The 20,247-nt window shown below is 42.1% G+C and overlaps 1 protein-coding gene across 1 annotated transcript in view; it reads left to right on the plus strand.

The window, feature by feature from the left end:
- ENPEP (glutamyl aminopeptidase) overlaps positions 1-3,237 on the plus strand; it is a 34,599-nt gene extending 31,362 nt beyond the window's left edge. The window contains exons 18-20 of the mRNA XM_064652105.1: positions 1,135-1,275; positions 2,090-2,168; positions 2,415-3,237. Coding sequence (XP_064508175.1) covers positions 1,135-1,275; positions 2,090-2,168; positions 2,415-2,555 — 361 coding nt within the window. The 3' untranslated portion in view covers positions 2,556-3,237. The remainder of the gene's footprint in view (positions 1-1,134; positions 1,276-2,089; positions 2,169-2,414) is intronic.
- The last annotated feature ends 17,010 nt before the right edge of the window (positions 3,238-20,247 follow it).

The raw sequence follows: 20,247 nt of genomic DNA on the forward strand, positions 1-20,247 counted from the left end.
GCCAGTCCAGCTGTCAGACAGGGCAAGCATCTCACCAGGCTGTTGCTCTGCATAGACACACCTGCTACTTTCAGCTTATCTGATAACTATGCATGTAGTTGTATAACATAGCTGAGATGCAGGCAAACATCTTCACCAGGGCCATTCACCATTGTGTTAGAGCCCTGTCTAAATATCATAAGATGGAGCAATCTTTGCCTAAAAGAGTTCCAAGTTTAAATGAGATGAAATCAGGAAGTGTAGGAGGTTCACGAAGAGTAAATATAAGAGTTAGAGTAATTAAAATAGTGATAGGAAGCAGGTGTATTCCTAAATTCTTTTGACCACAACAGCCATAATCTAAGCCATTCAATAAATAATAACTGACATGATTAAGACATGAATTAATTAGCTAGATCAGCCTGTATTTGCAGAAAATAAAAAATCCCCCCTAAACCAGGGAAAATTTGTCAATTTAATACTGAAATAACAAGTAAGGAGAAAAGAGCAAACAGATTGAACAAAATTGCCCCTTATGCATAGGAAAAAGGAAGACAATCCTTAATCCCAGCACATGACACTTTAAAACGGTGGTGTTCTTCTGCAGCTGCTGCTGTGAAGCCATGATCAGGTTATTCCTGCAAACGTGCATGCTGGGGGAATCCCTCCATTTTGTCAGTCAAAAACATTTATGCTATAATTGGAATTATAATTTCAGCACTTGCAGGCATGCTCTGCCTGAATGAATTTTAATTTTGTATGGATAAAAGTATCCAAACAAACAGCACGGATGTCAGTGTGAGCAAGCCACTTGTTTGTGTACTCATGGTCCTGTAAGATCATTATAGCCTGGACTACTACTTTTTTGGCTCTTTGCTGCCCAAACAGGCTGAACTACTGACTGATCCAATCTTGTTTTCCCTACTTGATTAAAATATAGGAATAATAATGGCATTTGACTATTTGCAAGTAGAAACATAAACCGTACCTACTTTCTAAAGAGACTCCTAACTGCCTAGATTTCTTTCAATACAATTATCTCTTGACACAGTAATGTTTTAGATCCATGTACTTCACCTTTAAAATGCTGTAGAAAAAAACCTAATATTCCTGTTTGGAAATGGCTCTCATCAATTCTTATGGTGTTTCCCTTAGGTATCTGAAATATATTTATGACACTAACCTCATCAAAAGCCAAGATGTGTTCACAGTCCTGAGATACATCTCATATAACACCTATGGGAAAACAATGGCCTGGGACTGGATACGACTGAACTGGCAATACTTAGTCGACAGGTACTCTAATGAACTCACTGGAAACTACATCCATCTATAAATCTTGTTACAGGCATGTTTTTTATAGCTGTGTTTTACTATACAGCTATAATCACTGGCCTTTGCAAAATGAAAACTGAAAGCGTATTCAACACAATTATATCCATCTGCTGTGAAAAAGTACTTTGTTGCTAACTTGAAAACCATTCTTTCCCTAAATGATCGCTACCAGTAAATCGTGATGAAATATAGAAAGTTCTACCAAGGCCGTAGAAATCTGGTTATTGCATGGAAATTAGTCAGTCTTGTCTCCACTCTTGATGCTGATTTCATAACAAGATGACAGCGTACAGAATTTTTTAAAAAATTTTCATCTAATGGTAATAGCAGGCAGCAGACATACAGATCAGCAGTAGAAGTAATAGCAAACCCTTTAGCTTTGCTCCTCCCTATTTGAGTGACTTCACTCTCTTTAGGTTTCCTTTCTAAGTGCTTGGTGGGGGCACGGAAACAGCACATACTGGCAAGTCTAGAGCTGTGAACTGTATTTGTATTGCTGGGCAGCAATATACCTAATTTCCAGCTTGAGGCAATAAGTCATTATTTAAAAAGGAAACAAATCGCCATAAGAGATCACTCCATTAGTAAACGTATTAAAGAACAGCACAGATATTTTATAGGAGTACTATTTTTCAAGAATTTCAAAAAATACTGAAATTTCAATGTATCTGTTTTATTGCAGCACAATTATGAGTTTAAGCTTCAGATAATTACTTGTGTCTTTTCTCTTTCAATAGTTTTGCATGAAGTATCATTTACTAAATTATTTTTCTAGATTCACTATCAATGACAGAACCCTCGGTCGAATAGTAACTATTACCCAAACCTTCAACACCGAGCTCCAGCTTTGGCAGGTATGGTGACAGCACTTTTCTTGGCTTTAAGTCAATATCTTTAATATTCTTCTGGCCCAGAAACTTAGCTTTTTATCCTCTCACTGTGTAAAGCAGCAGGAGTTACTGTAAAACTATTTCAGTGCTACTAACATGAGCTTAAATATCTCTCCCAGCCAAAATTGCCCTTGACCATGTCCTTGTAAAGAGTCACTTGTCCAATAACAGAATTATTTACTTCACATCAATACTTTTTCTCTTTTCCAGATGGAAAATTTCTTTGAAAAATATCCTAATGCTGGGGCAGGAGAGTTGCCCAGGAGTCAGTCACTTGAGCAGGTGAAGAGCAATATTGAATGGCTAAAAGAAAACAAGGAGGAAATACGAATGTGGCTAGAAGCACAGTAAGACTTCAATGTCTTACTTTGTCAAAAAGACCAGGCAGTCGGATCTTCAAAGATGTTTAGCAATGTGGATTTCTCACCTAGGTACCTCAGAGGACCAAGGCCTAATATTTTTTTCTCCAAACACTCAGCAGACCATTGCCAGAACAATATTTGTGTAGTTGCTTAGCAGGAATAGCTTTAGATTCTGAAAGCTGAATTTGCCTGAACAAATAGGACAAACGTTTAAAGTTACTCAAGGCAGAAGTGATGGCAGAACTGAGGTCCTTGCTGATCACTCTGATCTCACTCCTTACACATACCACTCTGAAAAGCTACTCTTGGTTCACACAGAAGTATATCTAGTACTCTCAGGGATTCCTTTCCAAGTGCACCTCATAAGAGCTTTCTCCTGAAGGAAAGGGAATTAAGCTGTAATTTTAACATTGTCTGAAAATCATCCCCTATATTTATAGCTGTAAAAATTTTACATTTGGGATTTAGACTTGCTTTCTGACACTTCAGAAAGGCCAGTTAAGCTTTCCTCTCCATTGATTTTTTAAGTTTAACTATCAGTACACAAAGGATCAATACTACCAGCTTCTTTTTCAATGTTATTAGTTGGGTTTCTGTAGCTTAGTGTAAGGGTTGTCTTGGTTATTTTTGTCTTATTTCTAAATCTTCTCAAAAAAAAAAAAAGGATATGGGGTAGCCAATACTGCAAACAAGATATACTTTACTCACTGTCTCTTTTCTTATGGAAAAATAAAATTAAAAAATCTACCTGAAGTCTCAGTCTTTTTCTAATGAAGTGATAAAATGGCCTGACATATAGAAAAGCGGCTGTTACATAACCCAGCTATGCTGTACAGATAGCTTTAGGAACTTTTGAGGGGAAAAATCTATTATCTCCTCTGAGAAAACAGAAAAAATGGTAAATGCAGTCAGAGGGAGCAGATGAGTCCCACTGCTGCGATTCAATCGATTGCAGAAGTACAGACACAAAGAAACAACTCTCAGTCCCAAAACCCTGTACTGTTGTGGTGCTGGAGAAGGGCGTGGGGCTGCTCTGTCTGTCCCTCCCAAGCCGGAAGCTGGGGCGCTTGGGAGTTCCCAGATTTCCATTGTATGGGCAGCAAAAGTGAGCGCCTCCTTGCCTTCTCCCTGGTCTCCTGAGTGGAACATAACCAGCTACAGCCAGTGCCTGGATGTCCTGGGAGCAGGACCACAGAGCATCTCACAGTAGGTAGCCCTGGGAGAGACTAGGCACAGCTGTCAGGAAACTCTGTAGTTGGATGGGAGGACAGAAGTGGTGAAAAACACTTCTCTTCATCCTGCAGTGCTATTCAAGGGGCAGAGGAGATAGCCCTAAGGTACAGAAATTCCAGGGTACAGACTCTGCCTACCTCTGGGCCATGGTACAGCACAGAAGGCTCCAGAGGAGCTTATACAGTCCCAGATGGAAACACTTTATCCCACTCCCACAGGAGATTCAGGGCTGGTACTGTTTTGGCCCTGTCCCTAGACACCCAATTAGCTGCCCAGACAAGCCCAGACAAATCTGATGACCAAGTCAGTAGTCCTGTTGTGCTGGTTTTGGCTGGGATAGATTCAAGTTTCTTCACAGTTGCTGGTATGGGCTATTTTTTGGGTTTGTTCTAGAAACAGCATTGATAAAACAGGGATGTTTTCCTTATTGCTTAGCAGTGCTTACACAAAGTTAAGGCCTTTTCTGCCTCTCATCCCACTCCACCCGTGAGGAAGCTAGGGGTGCACAAGCTAGGAGGGGGCACAGCTGGAACAGCTGACCTGAACACATCCAAGGGATAGTCCATATGGCATCATGCTCAGCATATGGAGATGCAGGGGACAAGAAGGAAGGGAGGGACTTTCAGAGAGATGGCGTTTGTGTTCCCAAGTAACCATTATATGCGATGGAGCCCTGCTTTCCGGGGGATGGCTGAATACCTGCTGGCCCATGGGAAGTGGTGAAGGAATTCCTTGTTTTGCTTTGCTTGCATGTGTGGTTTTTGCTTTAGTTATTAAAGTGCTTTTATTTCAACCCACAAGTTTTCTCAATTTTGCTTTTTCAATTCTCTCCCCCATCCCACTGAGGGGTAGCGAGCAAGTGGCTGTGTGGGGCTGAGTTGCCAACTGGGGTTAAAACACAAGGCCTGTCAAAGGAAAATGTCAGTCATTTGCCTTCTACAAACAAAATATGGTAGGATTTTGACTAATAGTGGTTACAACTTGCTAGAGATACCAGCTGCTTTTTAAGGTGAGGAAGTGGCAAAGGGTCAGGCAATTTCTTCCAGTTTTTCTTGTTGCTCAGATTCACACACAGAGGACAGTGAAAATGAAGCAGCTGACCACATCCAAACTACTGTCAGCACACAGGGAGCAGACTGTCCTCAGGCAGCTGCCTACTCAATACAACATATGACAACTCACCTTCACCACTTTACAGTTTCAATGAGTGAATTGAAGGTGTAGAAGTCAAATAACAACTTGGTTTCAAGGTCACAAACTGGTTTGGTAGCATCACACCGTAATACTATCAACACACTGTATCACTTTGACTATACAATAGTACAATCATGTCAAAAAATTTTCTGTGCACTGTCAGTATGTTTTGATTGAAAGTTTTTAACTCCAGGTGGCCATGATGTGCAACAATGCAAAACCAATATGAAAATATCCAGGCACATAGCTCAGTTGTTTTCCCTTTCAGAGATGATTTAATGAAATTTGGCAAAAAGAACTGATATTTTAATTATTCATACACATCTGCCATAATTTGTTGTAGAAAGAAAAGTATGACTAGTATGGGAGTGATACGAGATTAGGTAGTTACCTTAACAGATTTGTATCATTTGTTACATGTAGTCCCTACTACCACTGAGCGGGCCCTGGCTGGCCAATATTGTTGGCTACAATAGTAGGCTTCCGTCAAAGAAACAGAGCAAGTAATAAAGGTTTTCTATGATGCTGGAAAGCTATAGCTAAAACAGCCTTCATCCAAATCACGCTGTGATTGGACATACCACTGTTTCAGACAAGATACATCTTGGTAGCACTGTGCATCGCTGTAGTAGAAAAAAGGTCGACCAGAGAGAGGGAACAGAAACATACCACTGAGGCAAAGAGAGAATGAGAAGCAGAGGGCAAGCCTGAACAACTACAGGACTCATGATCCTGGGTAAATGAGGGAGAGAAAGGGATTTAAATGCTGAACCAAGCAATTGCCACTTGTCATTTGATTTTCATTCTATTAAGGAAAGTGGGACCAAGGGCAGTCTTTGTGCATGAGCCACACTGGATCAGAGAGACTTTTGACTAGTTCTTGGATACTTTCGGTGTTACAGAAAGGTTAGCTGGATTTCCACACTGATCTTAAGTGGGTAGGTGAACGTGGAATTAAGTCCAAAAGCCCCAGAAGGCAGCTGCTTTTATGGTAGGGTAAAGGTTCTGTCAATTTTAAATAATATTCTCTAGATTATGCAGTGCTCTCGCTACCTTTAAATGGCTCATGGAGAATGTACTGTATGGCATGTGCCTCTTTCAGACTGTTTGTCCTAGACGGATAACAAATCTGGTACATGCTAAATCTTTCGGTCAGGAACTAGTGCTTTTACAAATGGTCTGTGATAAGCTTAAGAATGCCAATTTGAAACTGAATCCAAAGAAATGTGAACTGTTTTAAAAAGAGATAATTTTCCCTCGGTCATTCGATCAGCAAGGAAGGAATTTCTACTGATAAAGCCAAGTGAGGGAGTGCAGAACCAGCTGGCCCCTTAGATCCCCACAGCTTTTTGAGGCTCTGCTGTTCCTATTGTACCACAGCAAAAGCTATTGCACACAGTGAGGCAGAGAAACACTTTGAGTAATTGAAGTGCGATGTGGTGAAGTTAGAGGGGCCACTTCTAACTGTAGCAGTGTTGCCTTACGCCAGCTCTGTAAATCCTTCTCATATCAGCCACAGCTGTGCGTCCTATAGAGCCTGAGCCCATGGGCCTCAGGAGGCTGTAAGCCTGATAGGCACATGAAAATGCTTTATCTTGATAATCCAGGTAAAGAAACAACTGAAAACATTGTATTACTGCATAGAGAAAAAAATTAATAGCACCAAGGCATCTACAACTTGCCAACTAACTCAGTTCCTAAAACAGCAGCTAAGATCCCTACACAGTATGCAGACATAAGAAATGACTCCTACCTTATACATATGGTATGTCTGTTGAAATAAGACATGACTAAGTACCCCACAATAACCAGTGCCATTTCTTGACATTTTGGATGGCATCTTCTAGCAGCTTTTGGGACTCAAGGTGAAAGGGAAAAAGCTAACCTGTGATGGGCACAGGAAAGCCTATGTGTTTTAAACAGAGTCTAAAGGATAGGACCTTATCCTGTTGCTAGCAGCAGCAATACCATACTGCCAGATGAAAAATTTGTTTTGTGCTATATGTATCCAATTATGAAAATTAGTCAAATTAGGTAGTGTTTGCTTTCCCAAGTGTTTAGACAGAAGCGAGTTGACCTGGAGGTATTTTGCTTTCACATCCACACCTATGGCAGCTGGATGTAGGCCTGTATGTAGAAAACTGGTACAGAAAGATATAGCTACATGAGACTAAGGAAATGTTCTCCAGCTCACAGGGACTACAGTGGTTCATAAGGCTGCCCAAATATCTGAGCTTTTCTGGGATGCATTTCAGAACCCCCCCCCGCCCAAATATATTTATAAAAGCATCTAAAACATATATGGTTCAGATAAGTCTGAGAGTTTCTGGCTTCCCTCTATTCTAAAGAGTCACAAGGGAAGAGCAAATTCTGAGAAATTTGACCATGACACGGTATCTGAGAGACACCATTTGTAAGTAGCAATCACTAGTTCTTTCAGTAATCCCTCACCTGCAGAAAACCTTTCCATATTCTCTTCACAAAGAGATGACCAGATACCAAGCTGGTATCTGCTTGCTAGTGGTTTAACAATGCTGAAACAATGTGTATGGATGGTCTCAAGAACCAGGAAATCAGGGAAAGGAAGAGATCCAGGCATGAGACAGGACTGAAGCCTAACTCTTCAAAAGGAAGGCTGGGGATACAGGGTCATTATTCTTAGTAAGAATCAAAATTTGAAATAGATGTTACAGTTATATATGTGATATCCACCATATAACCTTCATCCAGCTTAAACCATCAACATTAATTTCCTTTTGGACATTAATGAAATGGCCAGGTGACTTCTAAATATCCTTTCCAGCACTTCTGAATTTTTTTTCAACAGTTTGCAATGGACAAGGGACTGGTCATCTCTATGATTTCTTCCAAGAAGTGCAAGGTGAAGCGTGGATGATGAGGTTCTGCCATTCCAGATTTCCCATTCTGTTTTGCCTGCTGTCAAATCCATTTGTGCACCACAGGTCAGCAAAGAAGCCTCTCCAAGCAGGAACTGCATACCACTGAGCTACAGAGCTCATACCTGTTGTAGCTCTGCAACTTGGGGCTATTTTTCATGTCTTTCTCTAAGAGGGAGCCTGAAACCAAACAACTGCAGGATGCTCTCTGGAGGGTAGCTAACGTAGTTAGTAGCCAGAGCAAAAGCTGCGGAACATCATGGCAAAAAAAGGTGTTAAGCTGTAGGTCAAGCTTTCATAAGCCAAAGGCGTTGCTGTGGCAGTCTGAGAGGCAGATTTTCCAGGTGTCTGGTGAGTAGTTAGCCAAAACCTGATTGGATTCATTTATTTTAGCAAACAGTCACTTTCAGCAAACTGAAATTATGGCCCACCCAGGTTCCTTAAGCAAATTCAGTCGGAGAAAACTCTACGGACCTGAAGTTACATAAACCCTGAGGAAAAGTCATCATCCCCGCTTTTTCTTGGGCTGAAACACTTGCAAAGAAAGCAAACAGATCAAGGCTCAGCTCTGCCTCCCCCACAGAAATGCACATGAACTCTTCCACATGACTATACTGGGACTGGTCTTTCACATTCTCTCGTGGTACTTAAACAACAGCCACAATCAAAAGCAAATTAGTAACTTCCTAGTTTGGTGCTTCACATGAGCATCTGAAAACACAGGATAGCCAGACTATTTTATTAACACTTTATAACAGAATATTTTATTATTACTTTAAGTAAAGATGGATATCTTCAACAGAGGCTGCTAATAAGCTGAGATCTGAATCAATAGGCCCTAAGTATTTAGAAGTGTAGGGGAGCACCACTCAACAGTACAGTGGTTTGAGTAATAGCCTAAAAGGGCAGACATGTGGTTTAAAATTCTTTCCAGCAGAAACAATAATTCACCAAGTCTTCCACTTCCCACACAAGGTCTCCAACAACCGCATGTAAGGGGCACTCCTCTCTCCAGTGCTCTTGTAAATACATCCCTTCTTTTACTCTACCACCTCAAGGACTCCAAACCAAAGGGCTCACTCCTGCAAAAGGGAATATTTCTGTGTCAGGTGAGACAAGACTTCAGCTTTTCATTTCCTCAGCAGAAAACAAAGCTTCATTCAAGCTGTACAGACTCACTCCCCTCCTCCCTAATTCAGGAGAAAAACAAACAAACAGAACTGTACTCCTCCAGTGAATGCCCCAAAATAACACGACTGTTGGCTTCACAGACAAGTTGCTCAGCTCCCCAGCCAGACTGCAACAGAGGAAAGACAAGCTCCAGGCGTGAAAGTCAACCAGTGCAAACTGGGAGGCAAACCAGAGCAAACTACCCCCTCAGGTATCACCTTAGCCACAAAACAGAAGCACACAACTGAGCAATTTCAGAAGGGCTGATGCAAACGGGGCTGGCTTTAATGAACATTGAGTCAGACACTAAGTATTACAAAAACAGAACAGCCAACAGAGCCAATAACACAAAGTTAACATCAAAACACCACAACCAAGGGGAAGGTCAGCTGTGGCTAAAATCAGGTTGCAGGAGCGGGAAATCAGGTACAACACCAAAGAGCATGTCTTAGCTGGCACTATTCATTCAAGCGTGGTGCTACACTAACACACCCATACAGCACCCTCTGCTCACCCTGAACCGACCTCTCCCTATGTCCCCTACTCATGTCCACAGACGCACAGCTGGAAGACAACAGAGCAGGGCAAGAAATGTTTGAACATCTTTGAATTTTCAATGAATGGAGAACAACTCATTTGGCCAAAACTGCTTATTCTGGTCTAATGGATGGGTGGGTTTACTAAGGAAAAAGACATTTTTGGGGTACCTTCTAGGCTGTCCAAATGAACATGGAAACAATGGGACAGGGGAACAGAGAGACAGTTAAATTACCAAAGCAGGTTGACCCCCATGTCCTAGTGACACAAACAGCTTGTGTTTTGTTTATTTAAACACACTTGGCTTAGAGGTTAACAGTTCTGTAGAAAATATTTGAGTTCTTTGCAAAATATTGAAGTTATTTTTATCTTTTAGCTAGGACTCCTCGCATAGGAGATGAATGCAATCTTTCAAGGACAAATCAGATGAGGAAGATTAGGAACAGAAAAAAGCAAGCACCAGAAAACATATTAATGAAGTATCATTAATTTTTTACTATGTGAAATATATTATTCCAAAACCAAAAATTTCCTTCTATAATTAGGAGAAATTGCTCAAATACTTCTTAAAATGCAATACAAAAATTTTGATCTATTTTCTGTGTGCACTAGAAAAACAATGAGTATTGGTGGTCTGGGAAATATGGTTTGTCCTTGTATTGGATTGTAATAGCTAGGATGATTTCATGGTTAAACGAATATTTAGCAATGGAAATAAATAGGATAACCATGCAGATGCAGCATGGTGATTAATTTTTTTTCCCTCTCATTAAAGAAAGGAAAAAAAATCTACTTTATAAGAGACAGGAGAAGTGCAGTAAATTTTTCCCTATTTTTACTTCGTCACAGCGTATTAAGAGCAGCCCCTAGTGACAGTTGGTAGCCATTGCATTTAATTATAACTAAACACAGCGTGCATGGTTACAGAAACAGTTCCTTAGCTATTTATAATACATCTTCAAAAAATAAACAAAATAGCTCCAAACTTGCCTTAGAGACCTTATGAACAGCACCAGTCATTAGGCACATAGAGTCTTCTAAGTAACATCACATAAAACTACTTAATCTAGAATAAATTGCAATCATTCTAAAAATTATAGGTATGAAAAAAAAAGAATCAACCCACAAAACAAATTTCTACATCACTTTTTAAGATTACATGTGGCCATTTTAATCACAGAATGGCCTGGGTTGGAAAGGATCCTAAAGATCATCTAGTTTAACCCCCCTGCCGTGGGCAGGGACACCCTCCAATAGACCAGGCCCATCCAACCTGGCCTTGAACACTTCCAGGTATGGGGCAGCCACAACTTCTCTGAGCAACCTGTCTCAGTACCTTACAATAAAGAATTTCTTCCTAATATCCAATATAAACCTACCTTTCTTCAGCTTAAAACCATTCCCCCTTTCCTATCCCTACTTGTTCTTGTAAAAAGTCCATCGCCAGCTCTCATGTAGCCTCCCTTAGGTACTGGAAGTTTGCTATAAGGTCTCCCTGAAGCCTTCTCTTCTCCAGGCTGAACAACCCCAACTCTCTCAGTCTGTCTTCATAGGAAAGGTGCTCCAGCCCTCTGATCATCTTTGTGACCCTCCTCCAATTTCACTCCAACAGGTCCAAGTCCTTCTTATACTGGAGGTCCCAAAGCTGGATGCAGTATTCCTGGTGGGGTATCATGCAAGTGGAGTAGAAAGACAGAATCACATCTCTAGACCTGCTGGCCATATTTCTTTTGATGCAGCCCAGGACACGGTTGGCCTTCTGGGCTGCAAGCACACATTGCTGGTCATGTTGAGCTTCTTTTCAAAAAACACCCCTCAGGGCTGCTCTCAGTCCGTTCTCTGTCCATCCTGTATTTATGCTTGGGATTGCTCCAACCCAGGCGCAGGACCTTGGCACTTTTCCTTTCTGAACTTCATGAGGTTCACTCAAGACCACCTCTCAAGACTGTCAAGGTCCCTCTGGATAGCATCCCTTCCCTCCAGCGTTCCGACTGCACCACACAGCCTGGTGTTATTGGCAAACTGTCTGAGTGCACTCAATCCCACTGTCCATGTTGCTGACAAAGATGTTAAATGGCACTAGTCCCAGTACTGACCACTGGAGAACACCACTTGCCATCAGAAATGGAGAAATGCACATTAAGTTTCAAAAAGCAGTGGGCACTGCCATGAAGAACCAAAAAGCCAAATATTCAGAACTGAAGACAGTCACAGCAAGCTCACATAGATGTCTGTATACAGCAGGTGTGCTGGATTCTGGCATGCTATTTTACTTCAAGAAGTTGTTTGCAACTAAAACAAGCTTCCTAGCAAAAACAGTCACGTGTAATTTACAGCAATCATAAATGCCCATAAACTCCCTTACGTCACCCTGAGCCAAGTATTTTTTAACTTATTTCACCTATAGCAACTGAGTCATTAAGAAGATATTACATCTCCTTGCAAACTTGACTTTCTTTATGGACACACACACACACTCGTGCTTTGAGAGATTGTGGAAACCAAGTGTCTGCCTGTGATCATGCTGTGTAACTCACTGTGCTCAGCAAAACGCTGAGGGGCCATGGAAGGACCCACACTGCAGTTGGGAACAAGCTCTGGCTACCAGAGGTGTGGTGGGGAATGGCACAGCCAGTTTACCCCAGAGAGAATGTCCCCCCACAGCCCTGCCAGTAGCCCACAACAAAGTCCTCAACATTTCCAAAACAGGCTTATGTTTGTTTTTTTTTTTAATCCATTGCTCTGAGGAGTCACATGTTCTTTTATTCCTCACTGAAAAGAAGTTGGGAAATATTTGTTTAAGAAGCCTGAGCACCTGCCTTTAAGTCATTACCTTGTGTACAGAAGAAGGACTCATCTACCACTGCCTATGGTGGTTACCCTCCTGCAGACATGGCTCTGCACAGACCTCTGGAGAACTGCTCCAACCAGTCAAGCTCTGCTTATAGAAGATGAACCCAGGTTCACAGTCACGATAGTGTCTGCAGTGTCAGCAGCTCCGTGACACTTTTGCAGCATTACAACGGGAGGCTGGAGAGCCAGGGTGAGTCCAGGAATGGTGCCTCAGGCAGGACAGCAATGAGGCATTGGGCACCTGTCCTCTCAGCACCTGGCACACACGGTACAGACCCTCTCCCTCAGGCAGCCAGGCTAGGAGAAGCTGCCAGAGGGATGGGCGCCCTCACATGACTGACTTTCCACAGGCTATGGAGAACAAAGCCTTGATCCCAGTGCTGAGGCAGTGTTTGCCCTGACGGGAACAAAGTTTTGGAACACCAGGTCCCTCTATTCAGGCATGTCTCCTGCCTCCGCTCATACCTACCTCCTCTGATGGGGTGGCCTTGCTCTTACACAGTCTGAGGTCTCTTCCACATACTCATCTCACACGAGTCAAGCTGCTGGTTTACTGTTTTAAAGTATAAAGCCTCTCCCTGAGAGCACAGGTGGAGGCTTGGCCCTGCTGCTGGGCTCTGGGCTGCAGCCCAGTTGGTTTGTGCAGTACAGCGTCCCCTGTGGCTGGACCCCTCCAGCACCCACAGTGGCTCTGGCTTCACCTCCTGTCCCTGGCTGTCCCAAGGTCACCACTGTGAGGGAGACCTCTCTTAGGGAGCCAGGAGCCTACTAAGCATTTGCATCTTCTCCATGTAGCAGGCAGAGCCATGGGAGGGAGAATAAAAGGCCCTAATTGCCATCCTGCATGCTCTGCAGTGTCCAAACCCCCCTGCACGAGGTTGGGCAGCACCCAAACCTCCCACAGGTCAAGCCCCCCACGCTGCTGGTGCACCAGGGAGGGCAGGGGTGGGTGGCCAGGCCGCTCCCGTTACAGCCACTCCTCGGACACTAATCCAATCATCCTGGTAATGAAATCAGGCTGAGCTGCTAATGAAATCACGCTGCCACTCTCAGCATCGAGTCAGCCTGCCCGTGGGTAATCTCTGCCGAGAGCCCCTCAGACCTGCTCCTGTTGGTGGGTAACTTCTGCTGAGAGCTCCCAGACCTACTCCCGCAGGTGGGGGGACAGGCAGAATGTCCACAGCCAGCCACTCCGGCAGCACGTTCCCAAGGCTTCTGCCAGCCCTGCCCTGCCAGCAAGCAGAAGGGAGCAGAGAGCAGGATGGGCTGATAATGAGGTGTCAGTTGCTGGTTTTCCAGTTCTCTGAAAAACCAGCTCTTGGAGATGGTGCCCCTGTGTGCAGAGAAGAGAGGCCACCTGGGCTGAGCCCTCCACAGGTGATGGCCTACTAGGACCATGCAGTAGAGACGCTCAGGGAGGGACCTGGCATCTGCAGCACTCAGTGACTGCATAGACAGCTTTGGGATAATGCTGCTAATGAACAGCTCACACAAATTAGAGAGGAGCATCCCAGCACCCTGGTTCTGGCCTCTCTGGACCTTATTCCCAAGCGTTCCTTGTGTAATCTAGAAGTTGAAAAGAGAAAGGGCATCCATTTCCTTATAAAATGCTTCACTTCTGATACTACCATGCCATCGTGCTAGAAGGTGATGAAAACAATGCTAATACTGTTCCTTTAAAATGTCTTTTTTTCTCAGAAGACTTTTGAAGATGCCATAAAATATGCCTTTTTTTTTTTTTACTTTTAAAGCTGCTGGATGTAGGGGAGCAAACTGAAGCATGTGGCTTGTGTTTGGCATGAAGTCTACCTTTAATCGGATTTTTTTTAAACAACTTGGAGCTGAAAGAAATTAAGGAGATAGTGATAACAGTATTGTTTGTATGAAACTTATTCATAGAAAAGACTTTAGCATTCTCCAAGCAATGCTCCTCCAAAGGTCTGCTAGTTAATTGTTGCATTCTTTAAGGGAAGAATTAATGGTGTAGGAGGCATAAGCCATTGTAAATATTATTATCTTAAATGCAAAAAGCCTTATCATGCACTCCCTGCTCAGGCAAGTCTCCTTTTGAGATCATCTGGAGTTTTGTGGGGTAAGAAGCACAGACTCAAATCTATAATAACCCAGCTGCTTAATCGAGTGGTACAGAGAAACACATTCAAGCAGTTTTCAGTCACACATCTGCTAGACATCAGTACTGCCCTGATCTCACTAGAGGGAGCAATTTATTTTGAAATATTAGTCAATATTAGCTCAGTGCTTAGCCGGGCCACCAGTGGGTCAAAATTAAGAAGACTTTTCTGAAGCAAATACACATTTTAAGATAAAAAGACAAACAAGGGGAATAGAAAAATGAAAAGACAGTGCTAGTTAAAAAACCCAGCTTCTGAAACAATGAGCTGTAAACAGAAAAAGGAATCTATGCAACATATGGAGATGATTTTTATATTGTTTTTCCTGCTAAAACATTTACACTAGAGGTTTTGTTCCCATTTCCAGTAGAGATTCAAGTTTTCAGGGATTATAGATAATTTTGGTTGGCCCTTGATGTGAAATTTTGAAACATGGATAGAGCTATTCTCTTTTTTTCATAGGCTGTAAAAGGAAATAAATTCCCAGATGCATCGAGATTCTGCGAAGCATTGCTAGCACTCAGGCTCTGTCAACATTTCCATCTTAAACTATTATTTAATGTTGGGTCATAAACACCTTTCTGTAAATACTTATTTAGCGCCTGACAAGGTCTCCCCTCTAAAGCAGTGGGGATGGTGTTGTTCAAAAAAAACAGGGGTTTAAAATATTTTTAATGATATCTTTAAAAGCTGTGTTCTAAATCTGTCATGGTTCAATACTGTCCTTATTCAAATTCTATATCGGGGTAAGTTTGTTCTGGACTCATACAGTGCCTGGCACAGTAAGGTTCTCAGAGACCTGAGGCACTGCAGCAAAAGCAAATAATACAGATTTAATACTGACTGTGTTTATGCAGTCTGACCCTGAGTACTGCTTAGCTCCTGGGTCCTGCTATCTGGCTCAGCTACGTCTTGACTCTGTGTTGGGGTGAAATGTGGGAATATGATCCCTCTGCTTTGCCCCCTGCCCAGTCTGGAGGGAGGAAAGGGAGTCTGTGGACTAGGAGGGAACCAGAACAACTTCCCTGAGGGGCAGTAATACGGAGCACCCCTGGCCCACAGGCAAGACACAGCCACCAGGAATTAATCCCTTCTCACAAAGGCAAAATGATCTGTGCATCTATGTGAGTGCAGAAGCTAGGTCTTTTTTTCATGTGCTCAGCAAAGAGTCTCTGGATACAAAATCACTGAGTTTGTTTGGTCTGGTGGGTTTTGGATACAACCATTAAAAGCCCTAAATTTGCCATCTAGTCTGCTAAAGAGGAGCTTTCTTTCTATGGAGCACCAACTGCGCGATATAATTTGCAGGATGAGAGCTGAAAAGTTCTATGTGTTAGTAGGTGAGATAACATCACTACCACCTCCCAACCCCTCCAATATGTATTAGACTGAAATTATTGTTATGAGCAGAAATTATAAACCCCACAGTTTTGGACATGATGTTGACTCTATGTCTAACTGAAACAAAAATCAGTTGTTATTTTCCAGATCTGACATACACACAATAAGAATGGCTTATGCCCATATCCTTGCTGAATTTCAGGAGGCTCCACACTACCCCAGGCTCTGGCCACGCACTGGTACAGAGAGCACGGTGTTATGCTTAAGGAAGCTGTGCTTGCGATACAGCTGGATCTTCCTGGACCTAAGTGCCATTTATCACAGGGTGAGAAACTGAGCCCAAGAAAGGGAAGAGGAAAAGAAGGGCTGTACCATTTTCATCTCTATCACAGCCTGGAAGAAAAGCCTTGTTTTTGCTGCCACTGATATTTTACTGTCAAGAAAATCAAATCTCAATTTTCACTGGAAAATTTGAAAAGGATGGTGTGAGTGCAGATTTAAGACTACCTTCAAGAGTGATTGAATAGTGGAAGAAAATAACTTTCCATAGTTTTAATCTCCACTAATCCACAAGTTTGGGGTTTTTTGTGTGGTTGTTTTTTGTGGTTTTTTGCAGACTGAGATTTTCTGGTAGTACTTTATACAAAGAAATCAAGTCCTGGTTTATTCTACTTGCCTCAGTCTACAGGTGAATAGAGATTTAGTGGATGCGGTGTCAGGCAAGGAGGAAGCGAAATCTGACAGACTGACAGAACATGACTAATAACCAGTTCATACAGAAAGTCTTTTTGTTAATATTGATGTAATGTCCTTGCTAAGAGAGCAGGGAAAAATCTGTTTGTTTCTTTCAGCATAGCAATGAAGCACAAACCTAACTTTAACTATGTGAATGTCACTGAGCTCATATGTATACCTAGTGTTAGAAACTTTAAAATATTTGCATATTCATTTAATTGCTGAAGGATCTGCCACTGCTGAAAGAAAATTCTGAATACTAAAGGAGATTTAAAAAAATTAAACAAACATGGGTACAAATTGCCTTCACTTACCTCCCCTTCAGCTTACTATAATTTCTAGTGGCACCTGCCATTGTGTGTATATATGTATATTTCTGTTGTCTTAGAATTATTGCAGCACCTATCTCTATTGCATTGGCTCTTTTTTGCATTTGGTCAAATTCAATGTAATTGAATTGTAAGTAGCACATAGGAGAACATGTCATACCTAAAAATTCCTTTTGCAGCTTAACACAACTGAGACAGCAACAATAGACTGGATTCAAAAATGCTTGATTTTGATTAGTGAAAATCATAAGTGGCCTAAAACACAATTTAAGCAAGTATGTGCATAAAGTGTATATAATCCTTTAATATTTAATAAAGCCATAATATTTAGTTGTCCATCTTTTAAGAAACTTCTTTGTGGACCAAGGTTCCTTCAGATTAGCAGTAATGTTGACAGGACAAAGTTAGCACTTAACATAACAAATTTATGATTTTATATGTTTCCCATTAAAATGTATTGCCAGCTTAATGGAGATTGAGATTCTTAGCACGACAAACGTTTTAGGAAAACTTCAGAGGGTTCTGTATTGCTACTATTTTAAAATGTTTGGTATTACATGTAAAACCAAGTAGGTTATGTGTAAAAAAAAAAATAGAGAGCTGTTGTATTTTTTTGCAATCCTAAACTTAAGTACAAATTCCTTCCTTTCCCATATATAGTTGGAGGAAGAGGAGGTTAAGCCTTTGCATCCACCAAACTACACCTAGTTCACACGACCAGATTGCTGTACAAAATCCACAAAGGCATTCAGTAATCAATTCTTTGTAGGAAAGTGGGTTCATCTATTTTTGTTACAAGAAAAAGTTTTTCTTTGCAAAAAGCCCTTTGCCCTTTGCCATGTGAATTAGCAGCGCACTGCTGTTAGTCTAAGTGGATTAAATAAGGGTAAAGACTCCTGGTCCATGAAAGGCTGCTCTATAGCTAGATTTTGTACAAGTGTAACTGTGTCGGTTGTGTGAGAGACCTGGTGCGGGGGAAGCACAACAGGGGTCTTTTAACTACATCTACAGCTCCTGGTATCAATTCACTTACAGTGACAGGAAGGTGCTTGCAATTCATTCCTTTTCCTGATGAGGAATAACAACATCGGTATGGGGTCTTTATGTTGGTATAATGGCAGTCGCGATGTGGGGGAGAGGGGAATGGTTGTGTTTGTGCTCTTATGCCCGAGTGGTTGAAGCCACACAGCTTCTGTGTGCAGACACAGCCCAAATAATGCATTTCCCAAGAAGACAACAGTGCCATTCTGCCGTTATAAAGCACTGGGCTTAAGAATTTTGCTTGTGAGCATATCTAGGAGCTTGGCATGCTGACTAGATAAATGTTTAAAAATAAATCTAGTGCCCAAGCTGACAAGCCTGTGCCTTTTTGAATATATTCATCTGAAGAAGAGAATGGATTTATCTGAAAGTCTGTTTCATCTGACTGAGGCTCTCATCAGGGATGTAACGCGTACTTGCCATTTTCATTGCTCACCTGAATATTTTTGGTATCTGGAGGCAAAGAAGATAAAGAGGGTTGTATTTTATTAATCACCCTTCTCTTTGTTCTCGAGCTGCCTCTGGTCCTTCTATCCCTCTTCCAAACACACCTCTGTTGCCAAATCTTTAGGAAAAAACTAATCATTGCTATATTCTTTCAGGGAATCTAATACTTACTGGTACAACATGTAATTCTTGTATCTGATTTGGGTTTTTGTCATCTGAATGGAAGACAGTAAAAAAAAATCACATAAAAATGGAATTTTATAAATAACAGATGTAAGCCTTTTTTTGGTGAAAAATATTTGTGTTTTAAAATGTTCAACATTTTTAAGGAAAAAACCAATCTAATTCTGTTTGCTTATTTTCCTTTTCCTTTTTTTTCCTTGTTCCTGTCTCTATTTTCCTGAGTCTAGCAGGCAAATAAAATTTTCCTAGGGAAGACAAAAAGGAAAAGCATTGTCTTTGGTTTTGTCATGGTGAAGTAAGCACAGAGAAGCTAAAGTCAAGAAGTTTTCACACAACTGGGATACCTGAGAGGTGGCACTGTATTCTTCAGATACTCTCCATAACATGGTACAAATTCCACTGGCAGTATTCACCAGTAACATATCTGGATGAAATAGGGTTTGAAGAAGGATTTTGCAGAAAACTGTGTTGCTCAGTGTTAGCTTAGGGCCACCACTTCTGATAGCCTCCTATTCTGTCATATGAGGATCCGGGTGGCACTAATTACAAACCTTGTCACCAGCTCCCCACATCTCCCTCTCTAGCCATTGTAATAACAAGTAATAATCTCCATGCATAGGTATAGAACTGCCAGTGCTGACTTCTGGCAGAGCCATTGTGTGCCCTCAGGTCTCCATCCCCAGGCCTATTGCAGCTCCATGCCAGGCATGGGAAGTATTGCACAGCAAGGTCTTGACCCAACATGGTCTGGGGACGTCGCTGGGACACATACATCCACTGTGTGAGTCTAAAGTGCTGTCAGTTCTGAACATATAGGCACCATCCTTGGAGCTGAAGGCTGCACACTAATACTGCTCTTGAGGCTTCTCAGCTGTGTACCAAAACACCGTTTTCTTCTCCTGGGATAAGAAGACAAAGACTGAGGCAGCCCATCTTGCCATATAGAGGGAATAAAAAATGTGATGAACTGAAACTGGGTTCCTGTGTGCAAAATCCTGGGGACAGAGGCATGTCACTCCCAGACCAGCTGATAGTGACAGCCCTGTTTCCTTGCCAGCCACAGCTGCTCCCACCTCAGCCCTGAGCCCTTCCTGAGTGGAAACAGCAGCCACCCAACTTTGCATGGCTGTAGCAGAGGTGATGCAGGCAGTGGGGGTTACTCAGGCTGAGCTCTTTCACCAGCATGTTCTTCACCATGACAATGGAAAATCTTATCTTACCAAAACCACTGTTGTCACCTTCCTTAGCCATGCTGACTGCCTACTACTCACACTTACAAACTCCAGAGGGAATATGATCCATCACAGTTCTTCCTAATGCCATGGTGCCCTTGTCTGTGCTGTCTCTCATGGTCTCTGGCTGTGAGTGTTCTAATTCAAACATTGTTTAGTTCCCCACCATCTCTATGGAGAAAGCACTCAGCCCTCCCTAAATTTTAGCCTGGCTTGGATTATTTATTTTTTTTTTTGCAAGTTCTGCTTTACAAAAAGTGGTGATTCCAGCCATCACTTGGCCACAAAGTCTCCTTAAGATCCTCCAAGCTGGCCAAGGAAAAGCCTACCCAGCCCAGTGGAGCCTGGGCTGGGTAG

Source organism: Pseudopipra pipra, chromosome 4 (assembly GCF_036250125.1).
Source record: "Pseudopipra pipra isolate bDixPip1 chromosome 4, bDixPip1.hap1, whole genome shotgun sequence".
In the NCBI taxonomy this organism is placed as follows: domain Eukaryota; kingdom Metazoa; phylum Chordata; class Aves; order Passeriformes; family Pipridae; genus Pseudopipra; species Pseudopipra pipra.